Source organism: Ursus maritimus, unplaced genomic scaffold (genome assembly GCF_017311325.1).
Source record: "Ursus maritimus isolate PB19 unplaced genomic scaffold, ASM1731132v1 scaffold_1, whole genome shotgun sequence".
Classification (NCBI taxonomy): Eukaryota; Metazoa; Chordata; class Mammalia; order Carnivora; family Ursidae; genus Ursus; species Ursus maritimus.
The window spans coordinates 11,816,485-11,844,078 of NW_024423343.1; the positions used below are offsets into that span (position 1 = coordinate 11,816,485).

At 46.9% G+C, this 27,594-nt stretch overlaps 1 protein-coding gene and 1 long non-coding RNA gene across 6 annotated transcripts in view; one reads left to right on the forward strand and one right to left on the reverse strand.

The window, feature by feature from the left end:
- RHBDD1 (rhomboid domain containing 1) overlaps positions 1-27,594 on the reverse strand; it is a 136,716-nt gene that overhangs the window by 4,140 nt on the left and 104,982 nt on the right. Inside the window, exon 7 of one of the 5 annotated variants that reach the window (XM_040639781.1) lies at positions 9,087-9,669. The exons of 1 other annotated variant lie outside the window; for it this stretch is intronic. In XM_040639781.1, coding sequence (XP_040495715.1) covers positions 9,611-9,669 — 59 coding nt within the window. In that variant the 3' untranslated portion in view covers positions 9,087-9,610. Of the gene's footprint in view, positions 1-9,086; positions 9,670-15,216; positions 15,276-22,176; positions 22,589-27,594 lie in introns of those variants that run through there. 3 more of the 5 variants (XR_005837210.1, XR_005837209.1, XR_005837208.1) reach the window with 3 other exon arrangements.
- On the forward strand, positions 8,712-15,045 carry LOC121104823. Its single transcript, XR_005837211.1, has 3 exons — positions 8,712-8,876; positions 13,187-13,249; positions 14,037-15,045. It is a non-coding gene; the product is annotated as an uncharacterized LOC121104823 (long non-coding RNA).

Sequence of the window (27,594 nt, forward strand, 5' to 3'; positions counted from 1 at the left end):
CGGTTTGGTTTTTCTTCATCAGCTTCATGTTCTCCTTTTTCCTCCCTCTGCCCGCGGCCTCCTGCAGCCCCAATGCCCACTCCAGCTGCCTGACACACACACCACCGAGGACCGGGGGCCGCAAAGCAGGGGCCTCGTTACCATGATGACCGATATCGGGGCAGACGGACAAAAAAGCAGGCATAACATCTGAAAATCAGATGAAGGACCATGGACATCGTTCCTGAAAAGAGTTTCTGCTCATTTTCCAAGAGCGGTGCCTTTTCAAAGACGGTCCCAGGTAATGGGTATTGATAGGACCATTGTTAAGAAACATTATGATAAAAATATGTTAGCAAAAGCTCAGGAAACTAAGTCAGCCTTCTCACAAAGGAAGACAAACACTGTATGATATCACCTACACGTGGAATCGGAAAAACCGAATCTGGGAAAACAGAGTGGAACGACAGTTCCCCGGGGCTGGGGGAGGGCGAGCTGGGAGCTTCTGTTTAAGGGCACAAACTTAAAGCGAGTGGATAAGTAAGACCTGGAGATCTAATGCACAACACTGTGATTACAGTCAAGAATACGGTATTACAAACTTCGAGGTTGCTAAGAGACTAAATCCACTGTTTTCAACACAAAAAAGGAGCTGGTGAGTATGTGACATGTGCCAGTGCTGGCTGACGGCCCTGTAGTCATCACACTGCAGTATGCAAATATATTAAAGCAGCGCGTACACGCCTTAACGTTTACATGATGCTGTATGTCGGTTACGGTTAATAAAAAAATTGATTAAAACAAATCAGTCTGCTCAGCCTACCGCTGGAACTTCAGGGGTCAGACGACGAGCAATGGTTAAAAGGCAGGCAAAAGGTAACGCTTCTTTCATCTTGTGGCTTCCCCAACACTTATCCTTGTTTGGTTCTCCTTTCTTGTTGAGACCATAGGAGAAGTACCCCCCAGAAGCCCCTGCAGCCATTCCTGCCTGGGAACCCACACGTGAGCTGGGCAGGCCTGGCCCCATGCACACTCCTGCTGGCCACACTCTCCTCCAAGGGTTTTTGGGACAGTGTAACCTGTGTCAATTTATCAACCTTCATTAAGGATGACATTTGAACATAGTACAGGCTTGTAAGACTTTCACCATAAAGAGTTTATGAATACTATTAAGGTTAAAGTTTAATTGGATACGGTTTTGGCTGTATACGTTTGAAAAGGAATTTCTCTTTTTACAAAGAGGCAAATGCCTTGACATTACAGAAAGGGGCACCTGGGTGGCTCAGTCGGTTAAGCGTCCGACTCTCGATTTGGGCTCAGTTGTGATTGCAGGGTTGCGAGATTGAGCCTCGCGTGGGGCTCTGCGCTCAGTGGGGAGTCTGCTTCTTTCTCTCTCCCTCTGCCCCTCGCGCTCTCTCTCTAAAATAAATAAATAAATCTTTTTTAAAAAAGAAGTTACAGCGAAATTCATGGATCCAATTACTATTAGTTTATTGCTTAAATCTGTTGTGTACGATGAGCTTTAAATCCTGCTTTCCTTTGACAGTTTTCAACAATAAGACGGTTCTGCATTGCACTGGTGAGTGCAGGCGAGCACGCGACACCTGTTCCAGCAAGGCAGGGAGCCGTGAGGGAGAGCTGTGGGAGAGTCGGAGGCAAGCTCGACGTGGCATGTTGAGTCTGGGCCAGGGGACAGGAGCCCGTGGAAGCTGCAAGAGTGCTCAGACTCCCAAAGGGAATCACGGTGCCCACAAGACAAAGCCCGAGAATGCACGTTTCCATGGAGAGAAGGACTCAAAGCTGTGGACCACGAAGGCTCCTGGGTCCCACTCTCAAAACGAGCAGCCCACACACATGCGCTCTGGACTCGCTCACAAGGCATGTGGGGAGAACGGGGCTGAGCCGACGAAGTGCCAAGTACAGAAGCAGGTAACTCACATCAAGGAGCAATGATCACTCTTTGGCTCACAGAGCCCTTTTACGGTGCCCTAGGTCAGTCAGCTTTCACTCCTAGTTCTGTGATCCCAAGTTTATGGACGAGGGAGCTGAGACTCAGAGAGTGTTAGGGACAAACATAAGCTCATGAGGCCGGCCCAAGGGGCAGCAAAATCTTGCACCTGGTTCTCCCACCCACTGTCCCCATGACCCCACATCGTTGTCATCACCTCTGGCATCTCGCCAGCCCATGCGCTCCTGCCCAAACCCCGACGGGTGTGTGGGGTTGAGTCTGGAAAGAGAAAAAGAATATCCATCCTAAAGCCGTTGACTCGATAGGACTCTGCTGTCACCAGACATGACTGCAAAGTTCCCGCATGGGTCCCCTCACATTTCTGGCTTTCCAGGACCAGCAGAAGGCCCTGGTTCTAACAGTAACACAACAACAACACCCAGTTTGTAATCAAGCCTGATGTTGTGGGTATTTAAAATCCTTCAAACTCAGTGTTTCTGATAACATCAAAGCCACCCCCCACTGTCTGAAGAATGCCTTAATTGCTTCCTTTCAGGCTCTGAACACTACACTGCTCTTAATCCCAGGGGTTAATTTCTTTGGAAAGTTCTCAAGTGTAAATTAATCTTTGCTGTTTTGGACACAGTAACATATTTGATGTCAGTCATGAATGATGACACCATTTGTCACGTCTGTGTTTTCGGTCAGTGCCACCCTGGGGACAAGGCCTTTGCTGTCCCATCCAAGTCTCAGCTAAGCTCTGTCTTCCAAACCCCTGCCATTCGTTTACTTTTAAATTTGCTTCTGTTTCTGTAGTTTTCAGTTGTGTCACCTGATCTATTACTTCTCTCCGCAGCCTCCAGGATGCTCTGCGGGCATTTCTCAAAGGCTCTTAGAAGTGGTTTCGCTATGTACTTACATTTATTAAGCACTTGTGTGAGGGGAGGCTGCGCAGCAAGGTGTCTGCTGGGTCCCTCCCACCATGGTGCAGTCTGACCGCCTGAGACTAAATCCCGACCTCTCTACTTTTAACCACACATCCTGGAGCAAGCCGGTTGCCTTCATTTGGTCTTCGTTTCCCTATCTATAAAAGAGGACTTAAACGGAACTCCTTCCCTGGATGGTTGAGAGGCAAGAAGAGAAATGTTGCACCTAAAACGCTTAGCTGAGCCCCAGGCATGCAGCGAGTGCCCGATGAGGGCTGGAAGTTAGCACTGTTCATCTCTAACATCATGAGGAATCACGTGTCAGATGTCTACTTGTTAGCATCCTGAACTAACTCGGTAGAAGATACAAAATAAAACGACAAAAACAGTCACTTCTCAAAAGACAGAGCCCGATTTCTGTCTGAAGCTCACTGGCAGCGTTTCGGATGAAATGTGCGGCTGCTGCTTCCTGAAGATTCGCCTTCTAAGAAACAACGAGAGGTAATTAACAGCCTCTGCAGGAGGAACCCTGCAGTCACTGGGGAAGTTGGCGGGCTCGGCCAAGACCTCCTTTTCTCTGCGGAGTTAAATCATGCACTGAACGCTCACAGGACCGGGTGAGACAGCCCTGCTCTGGCGAACCCAGTTGGTGCAGAATATTAGCATTTACGAGCCTTGCCTCCACGTCCCTGTAAATGGAGGTCAGTCCTCAATGTTACTCAAAGAAACAGTGAGCCTTCTTCAAAGAACCTCAGGAACAGTGCCCGTTTTCAGGTGATTTAGCTCAATTATAGCACCAGCAGTGAGATCATAAGATTTATTGATTCGTGGTTCTTGATGGAAAAATTTTCAGTTCTCTGCCCTTATGTATAATGCAGTAACCTCTGCATTATACATCTAAGGGAAGAGAAGCAATTTCATCCAGGTAAGAATTGCTAAAAAGAGCACCACGGGCTGATGGCCCTTTTCCCTCCTGTTCGCCATCCCTGTAAATAGAGAGGTTTAATTTGCTGGTATTCACAGACCTTGCCCGTGACCTGAGAAGCACTCTACACCATTCAGTGAAATTATACTGATACGAGTCACAGGACGGCATGTCATTCCCTTATCCTAGAAAGCTAAAGAGGCAATCACTTTTTTTTTTTAAACCAGGAAACCTCTAAATAAATCACCAGCGTTCTCAGGGATTTCTACTGTCAAATGCGGGCAGCAGCATGGGACTCACATTCTCTCTTTTAAGAAGGTTACTTTATTAGAATTCCACGAATTGCAAAGCTCCCAAAATGCCTTCTGAAAGGATGGCTGCTAAGTCATTTACTGACAAAGACCAAAGAGGCTGGAAGAAATTCCAAGTCCAGCAATTTGGCAAGACGTTCTTTGAAAAGGGGAGATACTTAAGGACATAAGACCGCTTTACTTTTTGGGTCATTAATTATAACATCTATCTATCTACCCATCCATCTATTTCTTTTAAAAAGAGTTTGAAATTCACCTAAAACCTCGTAACTCCATACAAACCGAAGCTTCGTTATGGATTGCAGAAAAGGTAACATTTAGAAGTGACTCGAGAGAGAAAATAATCCCATTTTTACTCTTCAACCAATCAAGTCAGCCACAGTGGGGATATTTCTTTGTTCTGAAATAGTATCTGGGATCTCAAAACGAGAAGCTCTGAAATGGAAACCCACTCAGTTGCTACATTACCTGTTGTCCTTTTCTCTCTGATCTAACGTTAGTTAATTTGGGAAATCTTTATGGCTTCAATGGACTTAAAATAAATAGGCTATAATCCAGTTAGCAATTCAAGTAACCTAAAATATTGGATCTACCGTGTCAGGTCTAGTGTTTCTTGCAATATAGACAATGTATGGTCTGACCTCTAGAACAGAAAGAGAAAGTTCCGGAGACAAGGGACGTCTGCGAGGCCATTTTTATAAGCTCACCCTACTTATTCTCCCTCCTTCTACACAACTGCACAGCTTGATTAATTTTCATGAACTGAACATGCGGGACCAATATCCAGATCAAAACACAGAACATTTCCAGCATTCACAAACCTCTACGTGTACCGTTCTAGTCACGACTCCCACACTCAACAGCACCCGCTCTCCGGATTTCCAACGGTGTAGATCCCTTTGTCTAGTTTTGTGCATAAATGGATTCGTACGATATGCAAGCTTTGTGAGTGGCTTCATTTTATGTTATGTTTATGACCCATCTTGCTATATGGGGTTTTTATTCTACTTACCCTCCAAGTAAGAACTTCATCGTCTATTTATAGACAGAGGAACTGAGGCTTAAAGATTTCAAGTAACTTGCCAAAGCCCCATAGCCAGTCAGAGGCTGAGTCAAGACTCAAACCCAGATGGATCCCTTTCTACTCTGCTCCAGATCTGAGGTGTATGAGTTGTCTTCCTTAATCCCGAACCAGACTCTGTGAACCTAAACAATACTACTGCTTTAATCACGACTTGGAGGCAGGATCTGAAGTTTGCCTTCTGCCTTGGACAGGGCTCACTGCAAACAGTAAACTTTCTTGGGTAACTGAAGGGATCTGGGATTAGGATCTCCTTTGATGAGGTATACAGTTTTAGCAACAGGCCCGGCTCTAAAGGGCAGCCTTGGTGGTTCACTATCAAGCATTTTTTAAACAGAGAACAGTTTATAACTTCTCGCAGAAATAGTTTTCGAGGCACTTGCTCCCTCACTATGCTGGAGGAGAGGCAAGGGAGGAAGGAGAGGCTGAGTGTCCACCTGTCATCAGCAATCACGGTAACACGAGGCTTTTCTTTTTAACTAGAGTCTAGCTGACGTGCACTGTTACACTAGCTTCAAGTGCACCGCACAGCGATTCAGCAATGCTGTACGTGATGCCAGGCTCACCACAGTGCAGCTACCACATCACCACGCAGCATCATACCAGCGACTGTATTCCTTCAGTTGTGCCTTTTATTGCCCTGACTTGTTCCTTCCAGAACGGGAAGCCTGGCTCTCCCAATCCCATTTATACATTCTGCCCATCTCCTCCTCCTCCCCCCACCCAACCCCGGCAACCATCAGTTTGTTCTCTGTATTTATGGGTCTGTTTCTGCTTTTTCTTGTTTATTCATTTGTTTTATTTTTTAGATTCCACATGTAAGTAAAGTCATATGGTATTTGTCTTTCTCTGACTTATTTCACTGAGCATCATGCCCTCCCAGGTCCACCCATGTGGTTGCAAATGGCAAGACCCCATCCGTTCTTTTATGACTGAGGAAAGCTCCACTGTATACTAGACCCCATCTTCTTTATCTACTCATCTATCGACAGACACTTGGATTGCTTATGAGATTTTTTTTTTAATGAATGAATGTGAATTTTAATACTAAAAGACTTTCCTCTTTTTAAAATCAATCTGTCCTAAATCCTTTGCAAATTCTATCACCACCTTCAAACTTTATCAAGACAAGTTTTCATGACACTAGAAATGATTTTCAAACACCTTTTATATACATTTAATGATGTTTTGGAATGTTTCAAATTTTCCTTGATCTAAAACAAAATGCTGTCTGGTCAGCAATCTGGAGGTATCTCAGTTTATCCATCATATCAGCTGATTTCGGAAACTGACAAGAGGCTGACTATCTCTGAGAACATCCATGTACTTTGGGACCCTATTTTTTTTTTTTCAACTCAAAATCATCTAGGGATATTCGCTGGACAAATATACACAAATCTGGGAAAACTAGACATAGGACTCCCTGGGGGCAGAGGCTGGCTCTCAATTCTATATTCTCATTGTCTAGTACATATGAGGGACCCTATGTGTCTGGCTGGGATGATAGAAACCAAACGTGGGCCTTGTCTTGAGACACAGGTTTGAGAACAGACTTTCCAAGAGAAAAAAAAGAAAACTGAAGGCAGAACTTCCCATCTGCGAGGGAGGAGGGAGTTCTGATCAAACACATACACACAGGAGTATGGAAAATGCTAGAAAAAAAGAGGACAACCCCCTTTGGGAAATGAGAATTCCACAGGCCCGTGCTGACTGGTCTTCGGGGGGGGGGGCAGCTGTGATCCCCTCTGTATCCTGACGTTTCTTACGGAGATTCCACACCTGCCCACAGACTGGGCCCCGGCGGGATATACGCAGTGAGCACACCCACCCGGCCCGCATCTCTGCTGGACTCCTCCACTCCAAGAACTCTCAGAGGCACAAAGGATTCAAAGGCACCCAGGTCCAAATGGCTATCGGCACCAGTCTCCCAACTCCTCAGCCCTCGGTCAGCTCTGACTCTCCGGCCTTTTCTCTCTTGGGCGGAAGCTCGCCAGTGGGGGAAGGAAACCCAGGAAGCTGCATTTTAATGAGCACCCAAGGGATTTTGTTGCAAGCAATGTATCAAATCACTGAGAACTGCTGTGGAAAAAGAACACACCTCACCAGACATGGGTTTACATCCTGACTCCGCCAGGATTCTGGATAAGTCACTTCTCCTCCTCAGGCTTCGGGCTCATCTGTGCCGCGAGGGTGCTGGACTGGACATTTCACCCTCCGTGCAGAAATTCCACGACTTGTGTGGTTCCCGGTGAGACACTGAGTTGGCTGGTCTAAGATGGGAGAGCACAACAGGCCACACTGGCCTCCTCTTCTACTGTCCCCAGGCTGGGGCAATGCTGGAGGACCCGGCCTGCCCCCATTGGCCAGCCTGGCCGTGACTTCTGGCAGCTGGGCACACGACTGGCCATACTATGCTCCTTGGCAACATCCTCCAACTCAACTGGTCTATTTCAGTGCCCCTCTGCTCTGGCATTTTAACTTTTAGCAAACTTTTTATTTTGGAATAATTCCAGATTTGCAGAAAAGTTCCAAAGATAATACAGACAATTCAATTCCGCGAATATTATCTAAGATCACCATGGTATGGCTGTCAAAACTAAGAACTCATTTCCAGAGATGGGTGCATTACTATTAACTGAATTCCAGACTTCATTTGGATATTACCAGTTTTTCTACGAATTTTCCTTCTCTGTATTAGGATCCAATAGCATATTTAGTTGGCTATATCTTCTTAGCCTCTTCTGGTCTGTGGCAACTGCTCCCATTTTTTCTGGCTTCCTATGACCTTGACAACCTCGAGGAGTACCGGCCAGGAAGCCTGTAGAATGGCCCTCGGTCTGGTTTGTCCGATGTTTTTCCGCACGTTTGGATTCAGGTTATGGGAAGAAGGCCACAGAGGTGAGGCGCCCTCTCTGTTATCATATCCGGGGTTCCTGCTATCAACATGACTAATCACGTGTCATGTAACCTTGAGCACTTGGTTCAGTAATGTTTGCCAGGTTCCTCCACTTTTAAACATTTTCGATGAGTTCTGAGGGAATAAAGCGTTGACTCTCGCCACCAAGAGTTACCAGGATAAAATGGGAGAAGCAGGAGTGGGGACCTCTAGCAGTCTTCGTCACCTGTTTGGGAATGACTGGATATGGTTGGGGGTTATCCCTGACCTCGGCCCAGCTCCAGGTCCCTGAATTCCAGGCCAAGTGTTTCTCTCACACTGATGTGAGTGTGCGAATCGCCACGACAGTTGTTTGAGAGCTTCCAACTCTGCAGGCCTGGCATGGAGCCCAGGCCACTGTATTTTTAATGAGCTCCCAGGTGATTCTGACCTGCATGGCTCTGGGGAACCGTGAGCTACAGCTTGGATTTTTCTTCCAACCCCGAGTTTCCTTCCAGGCTTTACACTTGCCAGCAGGTGGACCCAGAGGCCTGTGACACGGAGTCGGCTGAGGAAAACTAGGGCAAACTGCAGTCAACAAAGCATTCCGCATCGTAAGCAGAACTGGGGTTATTTTGAAACAGATGGGCTCTGCACAAGCCGCTTCACTGAATATGATGGAGTTGTTTATTGTCTCGATGGTCTGAAACCCGGGGATTCTTTGCCAGCAGCCAGCAGTTTCTAGGTCCTATCCGACTTCTTCAAGAGCAGAGGGGACAGACGGGGCACTCGGAGGGTTAGACCTGGGCATGGACGTAGATGTGGAGACAGGTATTTTAACCCGCTCTAAACCCAGAACCCACGCTCGCTACCACGCTTGCTGCCTTGTACCACAGTGCGCTCTTCACTGCAATGCTCTGTTTCGCCCGAACCCCAAATTAGAAAAGACAAACAGAAACAATCTGTGGTAATAAGACCATCTTCGATGCAGTGATACTAGAAATGATTTATTTTAAAACCGAATCAAAGCAGTTCTGCTTAGTGGCCCACATTTTCACCCAAGGCCCCCCTTACACCTGCCCCTGGTCCTCTTTCCTTCTGCCCCTTCTCCTCGTACCACCCAGCAGAATATCGGGAGGGAGGAAGCAAGATCAAGAAGGGGCTTCTGGCTCATTCTGACTATGCCTGATGCAGTGGTTGAGAGTGTGCAGGGCCAGGGCTTATAAACGGAGTATTCTCTGAGTTCTAGAAATCTGCGAAGAACTCCAGCTTCGATAGCTCCTTCCTGGAGGATGTGTTTAATTCCTTAGACTATGACCCCAGACGCTCAGCTGCTGTCCCGGCCAGCCCCGGCTCAAAGGGGCCACGTAGGGGTCTTGGCAATTGGAGGCTTGGTAATGGGTGGTCTGGCTTTCTCGGCTGCTGGGCAGCCCCCAGTGATCTGAGGGAGGTGGAGATGTGCTTCCTGGTGGCTGACGTCCTGCCTGGGCCAGCAGCTCCCCCGCTCCAAGGGATGAAATGCCAGGTGCGTAGCCTACCCCCTTTCCTGTTCGGGGAGAGGTCCTTCACTCAGAAACAACAAAATCTCCAAGGTTATTGTTTTTCGTTCCAGCTTTCAAAGCCCCTGTTCAGACAGAGGTACAGAGAAGCATTTTTTATGTTTAGACCTATTTCATTTTTTTCTCACTCCCTCTGCCTTGAGCTCCAAATCAGAGACAGCTCAAGTTTCAGCTTTTTTTTCCCCTAAGATTTTATTTATTTATTTGAGAGAGAGCGAGAGAGAGCGTGAGCAGGAGTGGGAGGGAACAGCAGGCAGAGGGAGAAGCAGACTCCCTGCTGAGCAGGGAGCCCGATGTGGGACTTGATCCCAGGACCCTGAGATCATGACCTGAGCCAAAGGCAGATGCTCAACCGAGTGAGCCACCCAGGTGCCCTCAAGTTTCAGCTCTTTAAGCAAAGGCCCCAAATAATGTTTTCATTGACTTCTGAAATCACAGACCATTTAAAATTAGACAATATTTCACTCAAAAAACTTCAATCTTCTGAAAAACAACATTTAGCCTTTGGGCATGAAAATACAAATAACTATCATCCTGAGAAATCAAGGAATAAGGAAAAGAATACGGAGAGTCACTGTGAGGAGAACTTTGGAAAAGGACAAGGGGACGTAGGCTGGAAACGTCTGTTGACAGTGATTAGTTGGGGATCAAGTCCAGGTCGCCCTGGACAACAGGTAACTGCATGTCAGGAGGAACAAGGCTGCGGGGCCGGGGAGGCACGGGCGTTGGGACCGCTGGCTCCTAGGCTCGGTGGCCACACGTACCAGGCTCCACAGCTACCCAGCGCTTCCCTGTCACCCAGTCGTGCAAGAAACATGGCGTGTTGAAGCACTAAAGGCCAGATACTGGATCTAGAACAGGAAGTCCCAAAGCTGGATGTGGGGGAGCTAGGTGAGAGGCAGATTCTAGGTTGTGACTTGGGAGATCCCAGACCAATGTCTGCGGTGGGGCCCAGGAATCTGCATTTTTTTCCTCAAGCACCTAGAGTGACCTGCTGGCCCCACTTGGAGAAACTTGCATCAAAAGAATGCCAAAATGTGTTCTGGGGGTTCGTTTGGCCTTGACTGTCAGCACCAGCATGGTGACTGGTTTCATACAAGTAGGTCTTTGGTCACATTTTTCATGGACCAAGATGCTGGTAGTTTCTTGGGTTGTTCACACTCAATCCTGGACGATGTGTAAGATATCGGCATAACCCAGCTCTCCTGAAGAATATAACAAGTACCATTACGGTACTGGCCTGGAGATTCTAGGAGTCGTAACATCAGAGTAGAGGAAACTGGCCCAGCATCCCTCCCCTAGTCCTTGGAATGAAGCGGTTCACTCTGGATCCCTGCTGCCTGGTACATGGGGGGTGCATCACAGATGTCTGGTCAATGGACAAAGAACCAACTGAGGCGCCATCCATGGGGGCTGGGCAGAGAGGGGGTCAGGATGACCCAGCCAGAACAGCAGGGCCAGAGGGCGCTGGAGAAACATAGATAGATGGTGGCAGGTAGGGAATTTCAAGGTCTGGGGATCTTGGTCTCTGGCCAAACCCTGAGATGTTCTTGGGTGAGGAACGGGTGAGGGGAGGCCCTAGGCTTCAGAACACAATTCAGTCCATCTGTTTCCTCTAGGAAATTCCTGAAGTTTTCCTGGGCTCTGGGGTTCACCATACTTTAGAGAACGTTCAGTAGCCAGAAGTAGGTCAAGATAGGAGATGTACTACGTACAACCCAGCTGAATGCATCTTAAACACTTTAAAAATTCAAATTATTTCTGCTTTTCAAATACCATAGGCCTGATTAGTGCATAACCGCATGTCCACAGATACTGATATCAACGCAGAACTGAAAAACAATCCCTGACCTAGGAAACTGTCCCTGAGATTGTTGATGGCCAAGGGGAACACTGTGGTTCAGAGCTCTCACGAAAGCTGAATGCCACCTGCAGCCTTTTCTCTCAGGCGGGAGGAGGGGGAGACAAAGAAACCCTGCTCTGAGAAACCCCTCCACAGAGTGGGCCACGGCTACAGTCCACAGGGCACGGGTTGGCGGGGGGCAGGCGGAGGGCCTCCCCAGGAAACAAGCTCCGCACCCCGCCACGAGCAGATAAAATGCCGTGAACACTGTGCCCAGATGGTTTAAAGAAAGAAAAAAGGCAGGAGAGGGAGGAGATGGGAATAAGGGAACGAAGGATGAGGCACCCTCATCTAAAGCATGATAGCCATGAATTCTGAATGGTGATGGCCAGTGGCTCTGAAAACTGGGGTGGGCTCCTCTACCAAGACGTCCATACCAGGGAAGGAGAGCCTCTCCCAGTGGATCAGCCCCGGGAGATAAGAGGCCGTCGGAGGAAATACACAAGGAGCCTTGCTCTCTGTGCCCAGAGCTGAGAGCGGAGAAATTCACCTTGAGCTGTGGCGCTTGTGGATTTCGGGGATGTGATAATCTATCCCACAAGTATGACGGTCATTTTAAAAACATGCTTGCTTCTGTATTCGATGGTATTTAGCCTAACCCTGAACCTAACTGCCACTTCTTGTGTGTTCTCTTTGGTCTGGTTAACTCACCGCCACCCACACCCCATTCTGATCTTGTGCCGTATTAGTGTGTGTGTGCACGTGTGCGAGTGCACGCACGTGTGCACACACCTGCTTCTGTGTGGGCACGTGTATGTGCACACACACACACACACACACACACACACACACACCATGATGGGACCATCTCTCATAAACAAGCCCTCCCCTCCCAGCCTCTGGAAGGCCTGGGGGCTTCTCCGACTGTCCTCACACCCCTGAAACGGCTCAAACCGACCTAGAATTGCTCAGGAAGGATTCTGAAACGGCCTCGGCTATGGAGAGGTACTCAGTAACAACAAACAGTGACTTATTCTTACAGATCCATTAATAATTTCTAGTAAAATAAAACTTTATGAACATTAAGGGAGAACTCGGAACTAAATTTTTGGAACTTTAAGTGCCAAGTTTGGAGTCTAACATTTGGCTTATCTTGGAAAACGGATGATTTCGATGAAGGGAAGGATTACGTTGCTTTCTGAGCCTCTTTGGAAGTTATCCCCATGTGTGCCTTCTCCTGGAAGCCCTGTGCATGGCTTTAAGAAGGACGCTCTGAAGATTCGATCAAGTGTGTGAGATTCTGTGTGAGATGCGTCCCGTCCATCCTAAAGATCCCAGGTTTTCAGAATGGGGGGGGGGGTGTCACCTGGGATGGTGGCATCCAGTCGGCTCATCTTGCAGATGGAAGACAGAAGCACAGGGAGGATAAACGGTTTTCTAGTTCATGCAGCTACGGGGGCAGGACCAGGCTCTCCACCGTCCGTTCCTGCTGCCTGGCTTCCTTATTTTCCTTTAAGGCATTTCATCCTATATAACCCACAGTTCCCTTGTCACACCAGGGGTGGACACTGGTGGTTTACAGAAGTGCCTTTCTGCTACCTGGCTCTGGCAGGGGACAGTGGGAGGGAAGGATTTCTGGAGCCAGACAGACTTGAGTTTGAATACCACTTCTGCTCCTTGTTCTGTGTCCTCAGACAAGTTAGTCTCCTCCCTGACCCTGGATTTTCTTATCCATGCAGCATACATGTGCTCAGAAATGAACGAATCGAAGGATGTCAGCACCTGGCCCCAAATAATCAAGGGTAAGTGGTACTTATTATTTTACCAATGACCCCCCCTTCCAGGCTGCCCCCTCCCGGGAACACAGCCAATGACTCACACACACCCAGATCCTGGTCATCCTGGACACCTCCCCCTTCCTCACCTGCCCCTCTGGGACACATCACCAAATCCTGGCACTTTAACCTGAACATTTCCGGAACTCATCCATTTCTCCCCATCTGCCCCATCACCAACCCCGCCTGAGCCACCTGTTCTGTGAGCCTGAGCTGGCATCTGAGCCCTGAAAGGATCCCCCCACATTCTCTCTGGTCTTCCTACCGGCCATTCCCTACGCAGTCATGGGAGAGCTTTTGGAAAACACACACCTCATCAAGTCCATCCTCTGCCTGCCAAGGGCTTCCTTTTATTTAAGTATAAACATCAAAATTTGTCCCCGGCCCAGGACGCCTGCCTCCCATCACCTCCCACTCACCGCTTATCCCTTCTCCAGCCACCAGCTCAAACACTGGCTCCTCAGGAAAGGGACTGCGTTCCCCTGAACTCTCAGTGAGGGTTGTCTGCCCTTAGCTCTCATGGGAGCACATCCCCTTCCTTCAAAGCAAATGATGCCCCCATTAGTAATTTGACAGGACTCATTATTTCAGTAACGTGTGTCCTCATTGGGCTGTGAGCTCTGCGGGGTAAGAGGAGTGAGGGGCTGTGTTCACATTCTCTCTCCAGGGATGAATAAATAAACGAACGGATGCAAGAATGAGAGAGAGGGAGGCAGGGACGGGTAGAGGAGTAACTACTGTCCTCATTTTACAGATGGCCAAACTGAGGCTCCAGAAGGTGTGCGATTTCCTGAGGTCTCAGAGCCAGCAAATCATGCGGCCTGGACACCGGGGGTTGGATCTCAGCCCAGTGTTCTCTGTATACCACCAGCCTGCTCTGGAAACCAGCACCCACATCTCCCCTTTAACATCCAGCTTTCCTCACTTTAACCAGTGGCTCAGCAAAAAATGAGTGGGTTTTTTTTTTAAATGGGAGGCTATGAGGACACGGGAGGGGCCATAATTGGTACATGAAAAAAGAAGAAATTGCAAGTTGATACACTGGGTATTTTGAGTCGAGGAAAAAAAAAAAGATGACCATGAAAAGGCACTGAATTTGTTGCTATTTAGACCAAGTATAAACCACATTTCCAGAATTGTTTCTATGGGTCTGATAGTAGATTAAGGGCAACTGACTTGGCAAAAGGCCTAGACCTGTTTTCAGACGCTCTTACATTAGAAAAAATAAGGACGGTCAAAAGCCCCAATGAGGACACTACGCCAACATGACTGATATAAATGGAACATACTTCTCTGAGTCATTTGTACCTTTAAATACTATAGAAAAAAAGAATTTATAAAACATGCCCAAACAGCCTCCCTTTGATGTGGTGAACCCTTTTAAAACCACATTGTTCAAATTTATGTTAAAATGCAAACCCTTCATGTTTACAATGGTTCTCTTGGAGGAATGCAATATAAAAGTACAACTGTTAAATTTCAAAGACAAGACTTATAACCTCAGAACAATAGGGCATTCCCAGTGCAAATTTATGAGCTGTTAAACCTCAAAAGGTTTCTTCAATTAGCAGGGAAGGCTTTTGACATATCTGCAGCCTGATACAGAGGCTGCTCTTTATCTAATTTGGGGTGTACTGCTTTTATCAGAACTTTTCCTTACTTTTATTGACCTCAGCCGACAACCATTGTGCTTCTCTCTGCACGGCGTTAGATCCTGCTAATTATCCTGTGGGCCAGGACGGCATTTCACGGTTTACCATTGCTCCTGGGGCGCGCTACAGATTACACAGAATGCACTGCATTGTAACTGCTGCATTGTGAACTTGGCTCGCCTTTCCAACATAAAATACCGACATCCAAGTAGTTTTATTATAAAAAACAAAACAAAACAAAAAAACACCATAAGGGATTCTTTCGGATTATAAACATCTGAAGACATAACATTCTCATGAATTCCAGCTGGCTATTTTGGACACACGGAGGGCAGGCGAGGCTGAAAAGCAAAGCAAATATAATTCATATGAATGTTTACAGAGAAAAAGGCAAGACTCTACTGAATGCAAAACGAACAGAGGGGGCACAAGCTCAAGGGCGGACAGAAGTCCCAACTGAGAAACCAGAGATGCGAATTCTTGTGATGGTCCCTCACGGGGCCTCAAGTGCCTCATTTCGAAAACAAAGGCATGGACCCAAATGACCACAAAAGTCCCTTTTCCCCAAGGACAGGGGCCTTAGGACAGCAGTAGCTTGTTTTCTGAGTCCAGTCTGTAGGAACCTGGTCTTGTACCAAAGGTGAGGCCTCTCGCCAAGGCCCTATTGGTTTGGGGCCTCTTAGAATAAGATAAGGCCTCTTCAAAGGGCGTGGGGGGGGGGCAGAATGAATGAAGCTGCAAGTTTTATATATGCAATACCACCAAGTGGAAACAAAATCACAAGAACATCATTGTGGTCAATGAGGCTTATCGCCACTGCCTGCCTGCCCCAGGCCAGAAGTCCACGCTCTAGACACCCCACAGCAGGCTGCTTGGAGTGCTGGACCCACAGTTCCTGTACCAAGCAACACCCAGGTACCAGGCGACTGCTCCTGATCTCCCCTCCTCCGCAAAATGAGACAGTAACCTGATCTATGAACTCAGACTGGTTTCTTTTCACTTCCTTTCTGGGAGAAGAATGTTCTAGAAGAGCTTAAGTGGAGGTGGCACTCAGCCTGAACACATTCTGCATCAGGGAGGATGCCATGATCAAAGAAGGGGAGACGGTGGGGGTGAGGCTGTGGTGGGGTGGGTGTGGGTTGGGCTCACACATCTTAGTAATTCATGACAAACCACCACTGTCTGAGGACACGCCGCTCCCTTGCTGCTGCTCGCCACACTGGCTGGAGTCAGGAAGTCGGTGGCTTAGTATCCTCCTTTCTCTTGTCTAATGGTGTTTCTGGACAGAGGGTGGGGGTTTATGTCTAAGATCCAGGATGAGCAGAGGGTACAGGCTGCCCCTGCAGGCCCTGCCTGGAAGCTACATTTGGGCTGGCTCTGAAGGGACAGCGGCCAGTCCTGTCACACCTTCACAGCGTCCCTCCTGCCAAAGACTTAGGACGTTTCATCCTTGTTCCAATCCACACTGCATTTAGTCTCCAAACAAAAAATCGAGGCTTGTAACCAGTCAGGTAGGCCATGCCAGTGGACATGGAAAGGCTGACTATTTTAAACTGAGCCCACGAGTGTGACTGCTCTCGTATTTTCTCCATTGCTCAGACCTGGAGACGGAACACAGTGCCCCGGCTGCAGTCAGCTTACTCCTGCAGCCAGACGCACTCAGCAGAGCCCGCAGGGGATGTGTTCGGCTCTTGCTTCCTGTCAGCAATGGCGGGACTTGGCTTATGTGTGTGAGCTCTTTTCAACTATTCTCTAAATCCTATGTAGTTTCTATAAGCATCACCACAACTTCTAACGTGACAGTAAAAGGCAATACTTGAGGAGTCTATGTTTAGATCATCATTGAAAATTCTAAGCCTAACAGATTTTCAAGGGTTCCTTCTTTGTGTAGAAATATACCCATTTCCACACCCTTCAGCATTACACAACACTGGACAGTGTCTATGCATCCAAGCAGACTTCCTGTTCTGCACCAAACCACCCCTTTCATCAAGAGCCTGGGTGGCTCAGTTGGTTAAGCATCTGACTTCGGCTCAGGTCATGATCTCAGGGTCCCGGGATTGAGCCCCATGTTGGGCTCCCCACTCAGCGGGGAGTCTGCTTCTCCCTCTCCCTCTCCTTCTGCCCCTCCCCCAGCTCATGCTCCTGTACTCTTTCTCTCTTTTAAATAAACAAATTCTTAAAAAAAAAAAAAAAAAAAGGAAAGAGAGACCAACCAACAATTTCTGTTATCTAGGTGGGATTGGGCTGGTTTCTGAGGGCTCCAAGGGGAAATGAGAAAGTGTCAGGAAAATCGAGAACTGGCTTGCTCCAGGAGGAAGGGTCCTTCCTTGACGGGATGACCACTCTGAGGAAGGCAAGCAAACTGTTCTTGAGTGAGGGACTCAAGGGCATCTACTCCACAGGTGTCTGACATGGTCCTGTCAAAAAGAGTCTCTCTTTATGCTCCTTTACCCTCCCGGCACCATGTTAAACCTTGGGAGACCCCACAAGAGCTCAGCTCTGAAAGCTCACATGTTAGAAATGGAACTACTGACTAAAGGGAAGGAAGACGCTGGCAGCTTTAAAAACACAATTTCCTTACCACCAGCCAGAGACCCGATTGTCCCCACGCCCTCCGCGGGGTCATGGCACTGAATGAGCTGGGGCAGCCGGCACGGCTGCAGGTCCATATGTGGACCCAGGCGTCATCTGTGCTGTGGGAGCACAGCACATTGCCTAAAAATGGTAAAGGGGGGCACCAGGTCACCTCCGTGTGAGGCCAGGGACCTTACAGGAGCGAGCTCCAATTACAGGACAACGCCCTGGGCTCTGGATGGGTCACCACCACCCACAGTCACTAAAGAGTAGCCTATGCAAATCACTTCCAGGGTAAATGCCTGTTTATTTTTCAACCAACTGGAAGAATCAAATAGCTAGATGTCTCTTCTGTACATCTTCATTAACGAACAAGAGACCGGACAGAAGTCACCACCTGGATCCTCGGGACTCAAAAAGGGCAACACCCACCCAACACTGTGGGGTCAGGCCCTGCTTCCGCTGAACCCCATTCACGTTCCACACTCATCACGGTGCCCAGAGACCTGCCGCTCCCAGGACTGACGCTGAAAAGATCCTGTGAGTGAAATGTTAAGTCTAGTAAAATCTGGTAGAATGGAAACATGCTCTCAAATTTTAGTTCTATTGAGTGACAATCCACCTTGTTTGATAATCTTGGGCCAATGAGAAAACTCACTTTCTTCCTACTGATGATAGCTGACATTCTGTCGTGTGGCTACCAGGCATCAGGTGCAGTGAAGCACTGAACGTGTATCACGTGACGCGACTCTCTCCCAGTGATGGACAGAAGGGAGTGTGCCCTACCAGCCAGTGACAGCCAGGAGAGAACACAACTAGTTTTCTCACCTTCATCTCTCTAACCTCCTTTATTTTGGTTTAGAGCTTATAATTTCCAATGCCACCAGTTTCTGAGGTGGTCTGAAATTTTAGCAACTTGCTTCTCCCCTCCTCTTTCCTTAATTTGTATGACCAAACAACGACTGGGGGTCAGGCACTGTTCTAGACTGAGGCACCATTCTAGACCTACTCTAGATGAGTAAGGTACAGTTTCTTCTCTTGAGGAGCCCATTTAACCTAAGAAGAACACAGTCGTATGGTTTAAGTGAGTGTGTATATTCACATCCATGAGACCCAAAGTGCACGAAACCAATACTAAACGTAGAGAGAATTTCTTTTTTTTTTTTTAAAGATTTATTTATTTATTTATTTAACAGAGATAGAGACAGCCAGTGAGAGAGGCAACACAAGCAGGGGGAGTGGGAGAGGAAGAAGCAGGCTCATAGCGGAGGAGCCTGATGTGGGGCTCGAACCCAGAATGCCGGGATCACGCCCTGAGCCGAAGGCAGACGCTTAACCGCTGTGCCACCCAGGCGCCCCTGTAGAGAGAATTTCTAAAGCGAATGAGACCACTGAGACACCCCCTCGTTTTACAGATCCTGAAGCAGAAAAGCTGAGAAAACTTCCCCAGGTCCCTCAGCTCGCCTGCAGTAACTCTGGAACTAGAACCTTGCCCCCCCCCCTCCTTCTTACTGACTACACACAGGCCTCCTAGTCAGTGCTCAAACAACACGTGTGCTGCAACCAGGTTTCCAGCCAAAGGGGTCATTCTGATGGCTCAGCCAGACACAAGGCCTTGCCAGTCTTGCTCACGTAACACATAACCCGACTCCGTTACAACAATGGCTTCTCCTTGACGTCGGGCCACAGATACTCCAACACGCAGTTGGTGGGCAGTGAACCTCCCGTCAAAGAGTTCTGTGTTCCTCAACGAAATGCTCCTCCCACCCGGTTCAACAGCGAGCAAACGACACAGCTAATTTCAAACCAAACTTCAGCCCTATACTTGACCGCAAAGTAGGTTTAGACCTTTTGAGTGCTGGCATACACGACAGTCGGAATCCTAACTATTTATTCAAATTGTTACACCCAGTGCCATGTAAAAGGAATCTTTGACTCTGGTCACCCATCGAGGCCTAGGATACTGGGGGAGGATGCCAGCATGTGTGGCGAGGCTGTGACGTGGCCTCCCCACAGATCCCGCAGACCCTCAAGTCCAGCACATGCCTGTTGGCCAATCTACCACCTGAACAAAAAGGGGACTCTCAAGAGGGAGCAGCTATGAGGGTCAATGGTCAGGATTATGATTTTAGGACCAAAGGCTCTATTGACCATAGAGCTGTTCTAAGGCTCACGGAAATGCTGGAGGGGGACACAATCAGTGGCAACTGTGTCCGCGAATGAAGCAGCTCCACATTCTTCTCATTTGGTTTTCACTCCTTAAGACAATAATGATGATGATCACGAAAGACCCGGCATTTTCAAGAATGAAAATCTCTAGAACTTTCAGGCTTGTTTCCTCATGGTCTAATTTACCATCTTCACTAAAACGAAAACAGCTCGAATATAAAATGTTAGAAAAGTTCTTGCTGAAGGGGGCTGGGCAGGGAAGAAAGAGTCAATAGGAGAGGTGACATCTAGGAACTGCTTTGGGAAATACTCCCAAGATGATGGAGCTTTACTCTAAATAAATAAACACCAGTCTTCCCATGGGGATAGTTTTGGGTAAATGCAAAGTATATGAGGAAGCAGAGCAGAAAAGGGAAAATGAAAATACCAACTTCCTGACTTCCTCAGACAAGGAGGCCAGACGCTTCCCCTCAGGCACCCACTTCTTGGTCACCAAAATCTCCGACACAAGGAAACATCTCAAAATTTTCTTGTGGAATCGTATCCTTCAACTGATGGCAGGCAAATCTCATTCTTTCTCTGGGGAGAATATGCTTTGGGGTTCCTGCCACAAATTAAATGCACTCGATGAGTTTAGGAAGAGAGGTCCCTTAAGAGCCATATAGGTATATACATGCACGCAAAAAGGAAATATCGAAAGTGAACAAGAGTCCCGGTAGTTCAGGGAGGAACCACCATGAGGAAGGCAGCGCCAGAAGGCACAGTACAGACTCAAGAAGGGTTCTGCATCTTATTCTGAAGTCCAGGTCTACCAAGGGATTTGAAAAGAAATACAGAAAACTAATTTAGCAGTGGAGAAACTGAGCTTTTCCATGCCCAATTTTTATGCTATAGGCTTCCTTCCCCGTTCTAGTTTTAGCTTATATACAGAAGGATTCAGGAATACACAAGGTCAAGTGCATGTGCGTACAATCCAACCAATAAATGAGCAATAAAAAAGCAAGACATGTCAAATATACTTCAACAAAGGTACCCCAAGGAGCAAGAGCTTGATCAGGGTAGAGAGACAGACCCTCGGGACAAGCCTGTCCTGGTGACTGTGGTGTTGCTAGTGCAGGTGGCCAGTGAGTATTTGTTGAATGGCAGAATCCCAAAGAATTTCCACGGATGGAGGGCAAGTTCCACTATTTCTACCTTGACCCAGAAACTCAGCCTGTCAACCAGCTTTGCAGGTTTTTGAGTTTAGTTCAAATGTACTCTGCGGGCCTCCAAAGAGGTGCATGAGGAGCAAACACTCCCAGTGTCCATCCACACAAGTGTGGACCCCTTTCCTAGGGTGAAATCAGGTCTGAGGAAGAAAAGGATGGCTCTTTAGATAATCCTAATCGCTCCCCTCCTCATTTAGTCCCTTTGTATTTCTTTCTTTCATAAGAAAGGGGCTCTCTGTCTAGCTTTCCACCATGTTCGTTAGGCCATCTACCAGATTCTAGAGCTTTGAAGAAAGATGAAGATTCACCTCTGGATTTAAAAAAGTCACACAGTCATATGTTTTATGCATTTGAAATGATAGAAGGTAGGACTTCCAAAAATTCAAGCCCACAGAGGTCTTCAAACATCCCCACGTGATGGACAGGACATCTCTCCTCTCATGGAGCTTACAGTCTAGTGGGGTCAGAGGCACACACCAACAGCCACCGTCTCCTTGTGAAAGATCTAAGAGAGTAACTTCTCTGAACCTCAGTTTCCTTACGAAAAAACCACTGACCCAAACCCAAAAACCACAGCCTTCAGCGCAGTTTTGAGGATTGAATTAAAAACAAACAAACAGAAAAGATGGGACAGTACTTTACAAGCTCAAATTGATGAGAAGGAAAAGTTTTAACTCCTTAAATCTTGGGACCTCTGGGTGGTAAATGTCTCTTACTATGTTTGACCTGCTTCACCGGCTGCCCATGAAGAACTGGTGCTCAGGAGAGACCCATCTCTCCCAAACCCTAACAATAAGGCCTCTCCGGCGCCCCTCTGCAGCCTACAGGTGTTCCAGTGGACAGACACACATACACCAGGATGCTTCGTGCACAGACAAATCCTGGTCCCTATCGTGGGACTCCAAAGAGACAGAGGTTTAAAAAAAAAAAAAAAAAAGCTTATTTTGGGAAAAACATGAAACAATTTTTCAATTAGCTTCAGTCCTAAGCAGGCACTGCCATTTATTTGCCCTAAGGATGAAAAGCCATAGACTGCTCCTAAATTCAATTTTACTTCTCTCTTTTGTAGACGTTTTATGAAACACCTAAATCCTCCCAGCTGGCAATGCTAGTGGGTAAAAGGGGAAAATGAACTCAGTTTTGGAAAGAAAGGATCACGTGGCACAGCTGAGCAATAGATCTTATGAGGCAGTCTGGTTCTACTATTTTCCTTTTTCTTTTCCCTCTTCTTTTTCGTGGGCACCCGTTTGGGGAGCAGCGTGGGAGAGGGCTGGGGTGGGGTACGACCAGGTTAAAAGCAGCCCGGGACACAACAGAAAACACTGAAGGAGGGTAACATTTATCAACTTGTGTGAAGAGAAAACTGGCTGCTTCGAACGTGTTAGACTAGACCCCCCTTCTGGCTTCAAGACTCCCTTTGTGTCTCATCACAGGACGTGTGTTAAGATGATGTGCAGTGTGTTTAAATAAAACAAGAAAACAAACTAAGAAAAATTTAGCGTTATGAAGAAGGAAAATCTCCTAAAAATACTTTACTATGACTTCAAACATGAAATCACATTTACAAAATAACATTTTAATGACTTAGGCGTAAGTGACTCAGGAACATATGGATTAAATTTCCTTCAAAATGCATATGGCTTGAACAATTAGGGGGGGAACTTGCTTGGCAAAATTAGCTTGGTTTGTAGAACACGGCTCTGGAAAAAGGAGAAAAAAAGAAGTCTGTCAAACTGCACTCACTGTAGCGTCCCTTTCTGGAGTTCTCTCTGGTGACTGAGTCAATTGGCTACATCAGCCATTACCTAAGAAACTTGGAACAACTTTCTTGGAAATGGTTTAATTCTTTTTCCCTATTTAGGCAAAGTATTCAATAAGTTTATAATAAATGACTCTCCTTCATCCCCAATATCATGTTAAAAACAGAGGTCCGCTTCTGTAAAAAAAAAAAAAATGTTGAGTTGTCTTAGGACAGAGCAAATGGCGACCGTGTCTTTTTGACAATGGGGCATGGCTACATATACAGAGATGTTTTTACTTCCTTTCAGTCCATTTGGAACAAACTTTAGAGAATACCTTTTCTCCCCCCGAGTAAAAGATGCAAATTTTAGGCAAAGTCCACAATAATCAGGCACTGTTTTACCTGCCCAGCCTTTTTTTTTTTTTTAACCAAACTTCACATGCAAAAATACTACCACCACCACCATCTCTATAAAATACCTTAGCATTCACAGTGTTTACCAATTCCAAAATGGACCCTCAAATATCATCTCATTCCATCCTAGGGGACAGTCATGATGAACATTTGACCCATTTTTTAGATGAGCAAACTGAGAACAGGTTCAGAGAAAGGTCATAGTGCAACTACTAGCCAGTGTGCCAACACCAACTGTACATTCCTGTCTTGGTATATTTTATTGTTCATTTTTATTTATTTATTTTTATTTATTTTTTTTTAGAGAGAGGGAGAGAAAGGGAGAGTGTGGGGGGTGGGGAAGGGCAGAGGGGGAGAAAGAGAGAGACTCAAGCAGGCTCCATGCTGGGTGTTGAGTCCGACATGCGGCTCAATCTCATGACCCTGAGATCATGACCTGAGCCAATATCAAGAGTCAGATGCTCAACTGACTGAGCCACCCAGGTGCCCCTGTTTATTTTTATTAATATTTAATAGTGGTACTCTCTAGAATGCCTACTCCCTTTATCCCCACATCCTAGAATCTTCATTCTTTAAGGACTGGAACAAATGCCACACCTTTCAAGATATGATCCTTGAACACAGTCTCTAAGTGTGATGGTCTTTTTTTTTTAAATGTGTCAACTGGGCTCACTGCGGTCTGCAGTTACTCCATCAAACACTAACTGGGTGCTGTTATGAAGGTATTCAATAGATAGGATTAAAGTCCGTTATCAGTCGACTTTAAGGGAGATTATTCTAGATAATCTGGGTGGGCCTAATTCAGAAAGGCCCCAAGACCAGAGCTCAGGTTTCCTTAAAAAAGAAGAAATTCCACCTGCAGATTGCAGCTTCATCCCCGGCACGCCCTACAGACTTCAGACTTCCTTGTTCAGCGCCCTGGACTGCATAAGCCAATTCCTTGCAATGAATCTCCTAATGTGTATGTCTCCCACTGGTTGTTTCTCTGGTTTAATCTTGACCAATTCCCCAGGTAATTCTCCCTCTCTGTTCCTATCATTTATATAATTCTTAAGCCATTTCTCTAGCTCATTGCTAGTACTGTAAGTTTTTTGCAAGCAGGCCCAGGTCTCAGGCATCTCTGTAAGCCACACAGCACTTGGCCTTACATGTGAATAAAATATTCACTGGAAGAATTAAATTATGTAATGAAAGAGCAGAAGAGAGAGTCCTTCATCCTCCTGTGAAACAAGTAAACCTGATTACAAAATGCTCATGGGGAAATAGGACTAGCAAAGGAGGGTCATAGCCTTACAGGTGATTTCACCAAGGAGAGATTTCTGTCACCTATGAACAGGTTACTGGATTATCCTCAGTGGACAGGACAATCCTCCACACGCAGGACAGTTAGCATTCCTGGGCCCAGGCACTGAAAGATGATTACAACCTTTCTGCTTCTACCCTGCCGAGGGACAACAAAAGAGACACATTTGCAAGTGAGCCCCCTACAGGGGCCATACGATGCTTATCAAAAATGGCCTTCTTAGCATTATAGCAATTAAAATTTATCAAAATACAGAGTAAAAAATTACACCGACAATGGCTTCTCCTAAAATAAGCTGCAGAATTATGGATCACAAAAGTGAAAATATACTAACAGGTTATCTGAATGCCAAAAAGCGATCACCGACCGAAAGTCACAGGCAGGGTAAGAGCTCTTAACTTTAGACATTTGACCCAGGCTAAGGATACAAATCTCTTTACTAGTTCAACACTTAGGAGCCCTTCTGTGAGCCGGGAGCTCTAATACCAGGCAGAAAGATTTTCAGGGAGTGCAGAGGGTACATTGGGATTTCCTGACTTCAAATATTCGTTATGTGGCATCCATGGGATTCGTTCTTGGGGATCTGGGGGCCTCATAAAGAGGTGCTCCATCTTCTACATCACCTGCTCAAAGTGATTTCCAGAGCAGCATCAGAGCATCATCTGGGAACTTGTTAGAAGAGCAAATTCTCAGACCCCCATTCCAGACCTACTAACTCAGGAGCTCCGGGGACGGAGCATTCTGCTTAGTGCCTATCAGACTCCCCTGCCAAGCTTGTTGGAACAGTCTGCGGGTCTCACCCGCTGGTGTTTCTGGTTCAGCAGGTCTGGGGCGGCGTCCAAGATTTTGTGTTTCTAACAGGTTCCCAGGACACACTTTGAGAAACTGTGGTCTAGATCTGCACTCGTCCAATGGCCACTAGCCACACATGGCTATTTACATTTAAATGAATTCAGGTGAATAAATAAAATCTTATGAAAAAAAAAAAAAAAAAGAAAAGAAACTGCCAAACTGGGGGAACCTGGGGGGGCTCAGTCAGCCAAGCATCTGCCTTTGGCTCAGGTCATGACCTGGGGACCCTGGGATCCAGTCCCACATCCGGCTCCCTGCTGATGAGGGAGAGAGTCTGCTTCTCCCTCTCTTTCTACCCCTCCCCCCTGCTCATGCTCTCTCACGTGTGTGTGCGCGCGCTCTCTCTAATAAATAAAATCTTTAAAAAAATGCATTCAGATGAAGTAAGCTAAAAATTCAGTTTTCTCAGTTGTATTGACTACAGTAGTCCCCGCTTATCCATGGTTTTACTTTCCACTGTCACCACAAGGTCAACAGCAGCCCAAGACTACGTCATTCCCCTCACTTCCCCTCATCCTGTAGTCATCTTATCAGCTCACATCATCACAAGAAGGGTGAGTACAAGGTATTTTGAGAGAGAGAGAGAGACCACATCGTTTAGCTTTCTATTACAGCCTATTGTCACAATCACTCTATTTCACTATTGTTGTTCATCTCTCACTGTGCCTGATTTCTAAATTAAACTTTATCACAGTGTACGTATAGGAAAAAACAGTGTATGCGGCGTTTGGTAGTATCTGCAGTCTCAGACACCCACTGGGGGGCCTTGGAATGTTCCCCTCAAGGATAAGCGGGGACTACTATACATCCCCAGGGCTCAGCACATGTCGCTAGTGGCTGCCGTACTGGACACTGAGGATACAGACCATGTCCATCACTGCAGAAAGTTCTACTGGACAGTGCGGCTCTGGAGTTACTGACAAGCGCCCCAGGAGAGCCCTTCCTTATACAGTCAGGTACTATAGGCAGAGCAAAGACCAATTTCACGTATTAACCTTACAACAAAAAGCACAAGGCCAGATGGACCAAGCCAAAGGCAAAAACTGCTTTGTGATGAAGCTGCTTCTCACACGGGCATTTGCTGTGGCTCCAGGAGGAGTACCATCAGGGGTTTCTTTATTAAACACCAGCTAAGGCTGGGGAATCCAGTAGTAGCAATGCAGCCAATGTCAGTTATCAGGTTCCCTCTCATTAGTTATCAGGGGTAGTGGTGGGGGTTAAGAAACTCAAGCCTTTACAAGCACAGGACCCTGCTCTAACTCTGATGGAACAGGAGGCAAAAGCAGAATCTATGGCACCAGCCACTGTTCATTTCCTGAAGGAGCTCTCGTCAAGGTTATTGCTGACCTTGGCCTTGCTGAGTCCAGGGCCCATTTCTCAGCCGTCATCCCACAAGGACTACATCTGGCACAGCTGAGAGCTCCTTCCTCCTGGACTTATTTTCAAGGAGCCACCCTCTCTTCTTCTCCATTTTCTCCCCATGTTGCTGGTCCCTTCTTCTCACTCTCCTTTGCTGGTACCTTCTTTTCTTTTCAAACTTCAATGTCAGAGACCCAGGCACTCGGTCCTCAATCTTCTTCTCTATTTACACTCACTTCCTTGGAGATTCCACCCAGCTTCATGAGTTTAAATACCATTTATGCCATGCTGATGACTTGCAAACATATTTCCAGACCACACCTACCATCTGGCCTCATACAAACCACCTCCTCACCGTCCCTATGTGGAGCTCTCATAAGTCTCTCACTCTCTCCAGGTCCAAGACGGAACTTTTTTCCTCACAGATCTGTTCTCTCTGCATGTTCAGGTTAATGGAAATTCCAACTTTCCAGTGCCCTCAGCCAAAATCTCAGTCCCCTCTCTACCTTCAAAATGTACCCAGAAGCTGACCTCTTTGCATCTCCTCCAGGGCAGCTGTCTGATGGGAGTTGTGGTCCCCTCTTGCCTGGACCGATGCAATGGACTGATCTGTCATTGGGTTTAAGGTCCACCATCTTGAGATCGTTACCTTCATTACATCTGCAAAGACTATTACTCCAGATACAGTCACATTCTGATGAGCTCTTCTGGGAGTCACCACTCAACCCACTGTGGTGCCCTACAGACCATTGTCAACACAGCAGCCCAAGCGATCCTTTAAAAAGTTCAATTATGCTAGTCTGCTGCTCAAAACCTTCTCAGGGTCCCATCTTAGAGAAAAACTAAAGCACTCAGACTGGCCTAAAAGGCCCTACATGATCTGGCCCTTTTACTAAACTCTTTATCTTCACCTACCTTCTGGGCACAGACAACACTGGCTCAGACTAGTGCACGTGAAAGAACTGGAAGAACGTGACCCGTGTTTTGAATTAGCACCAAGTAGACTTGGTCACTGACAACACTTGATGAGGAATAAG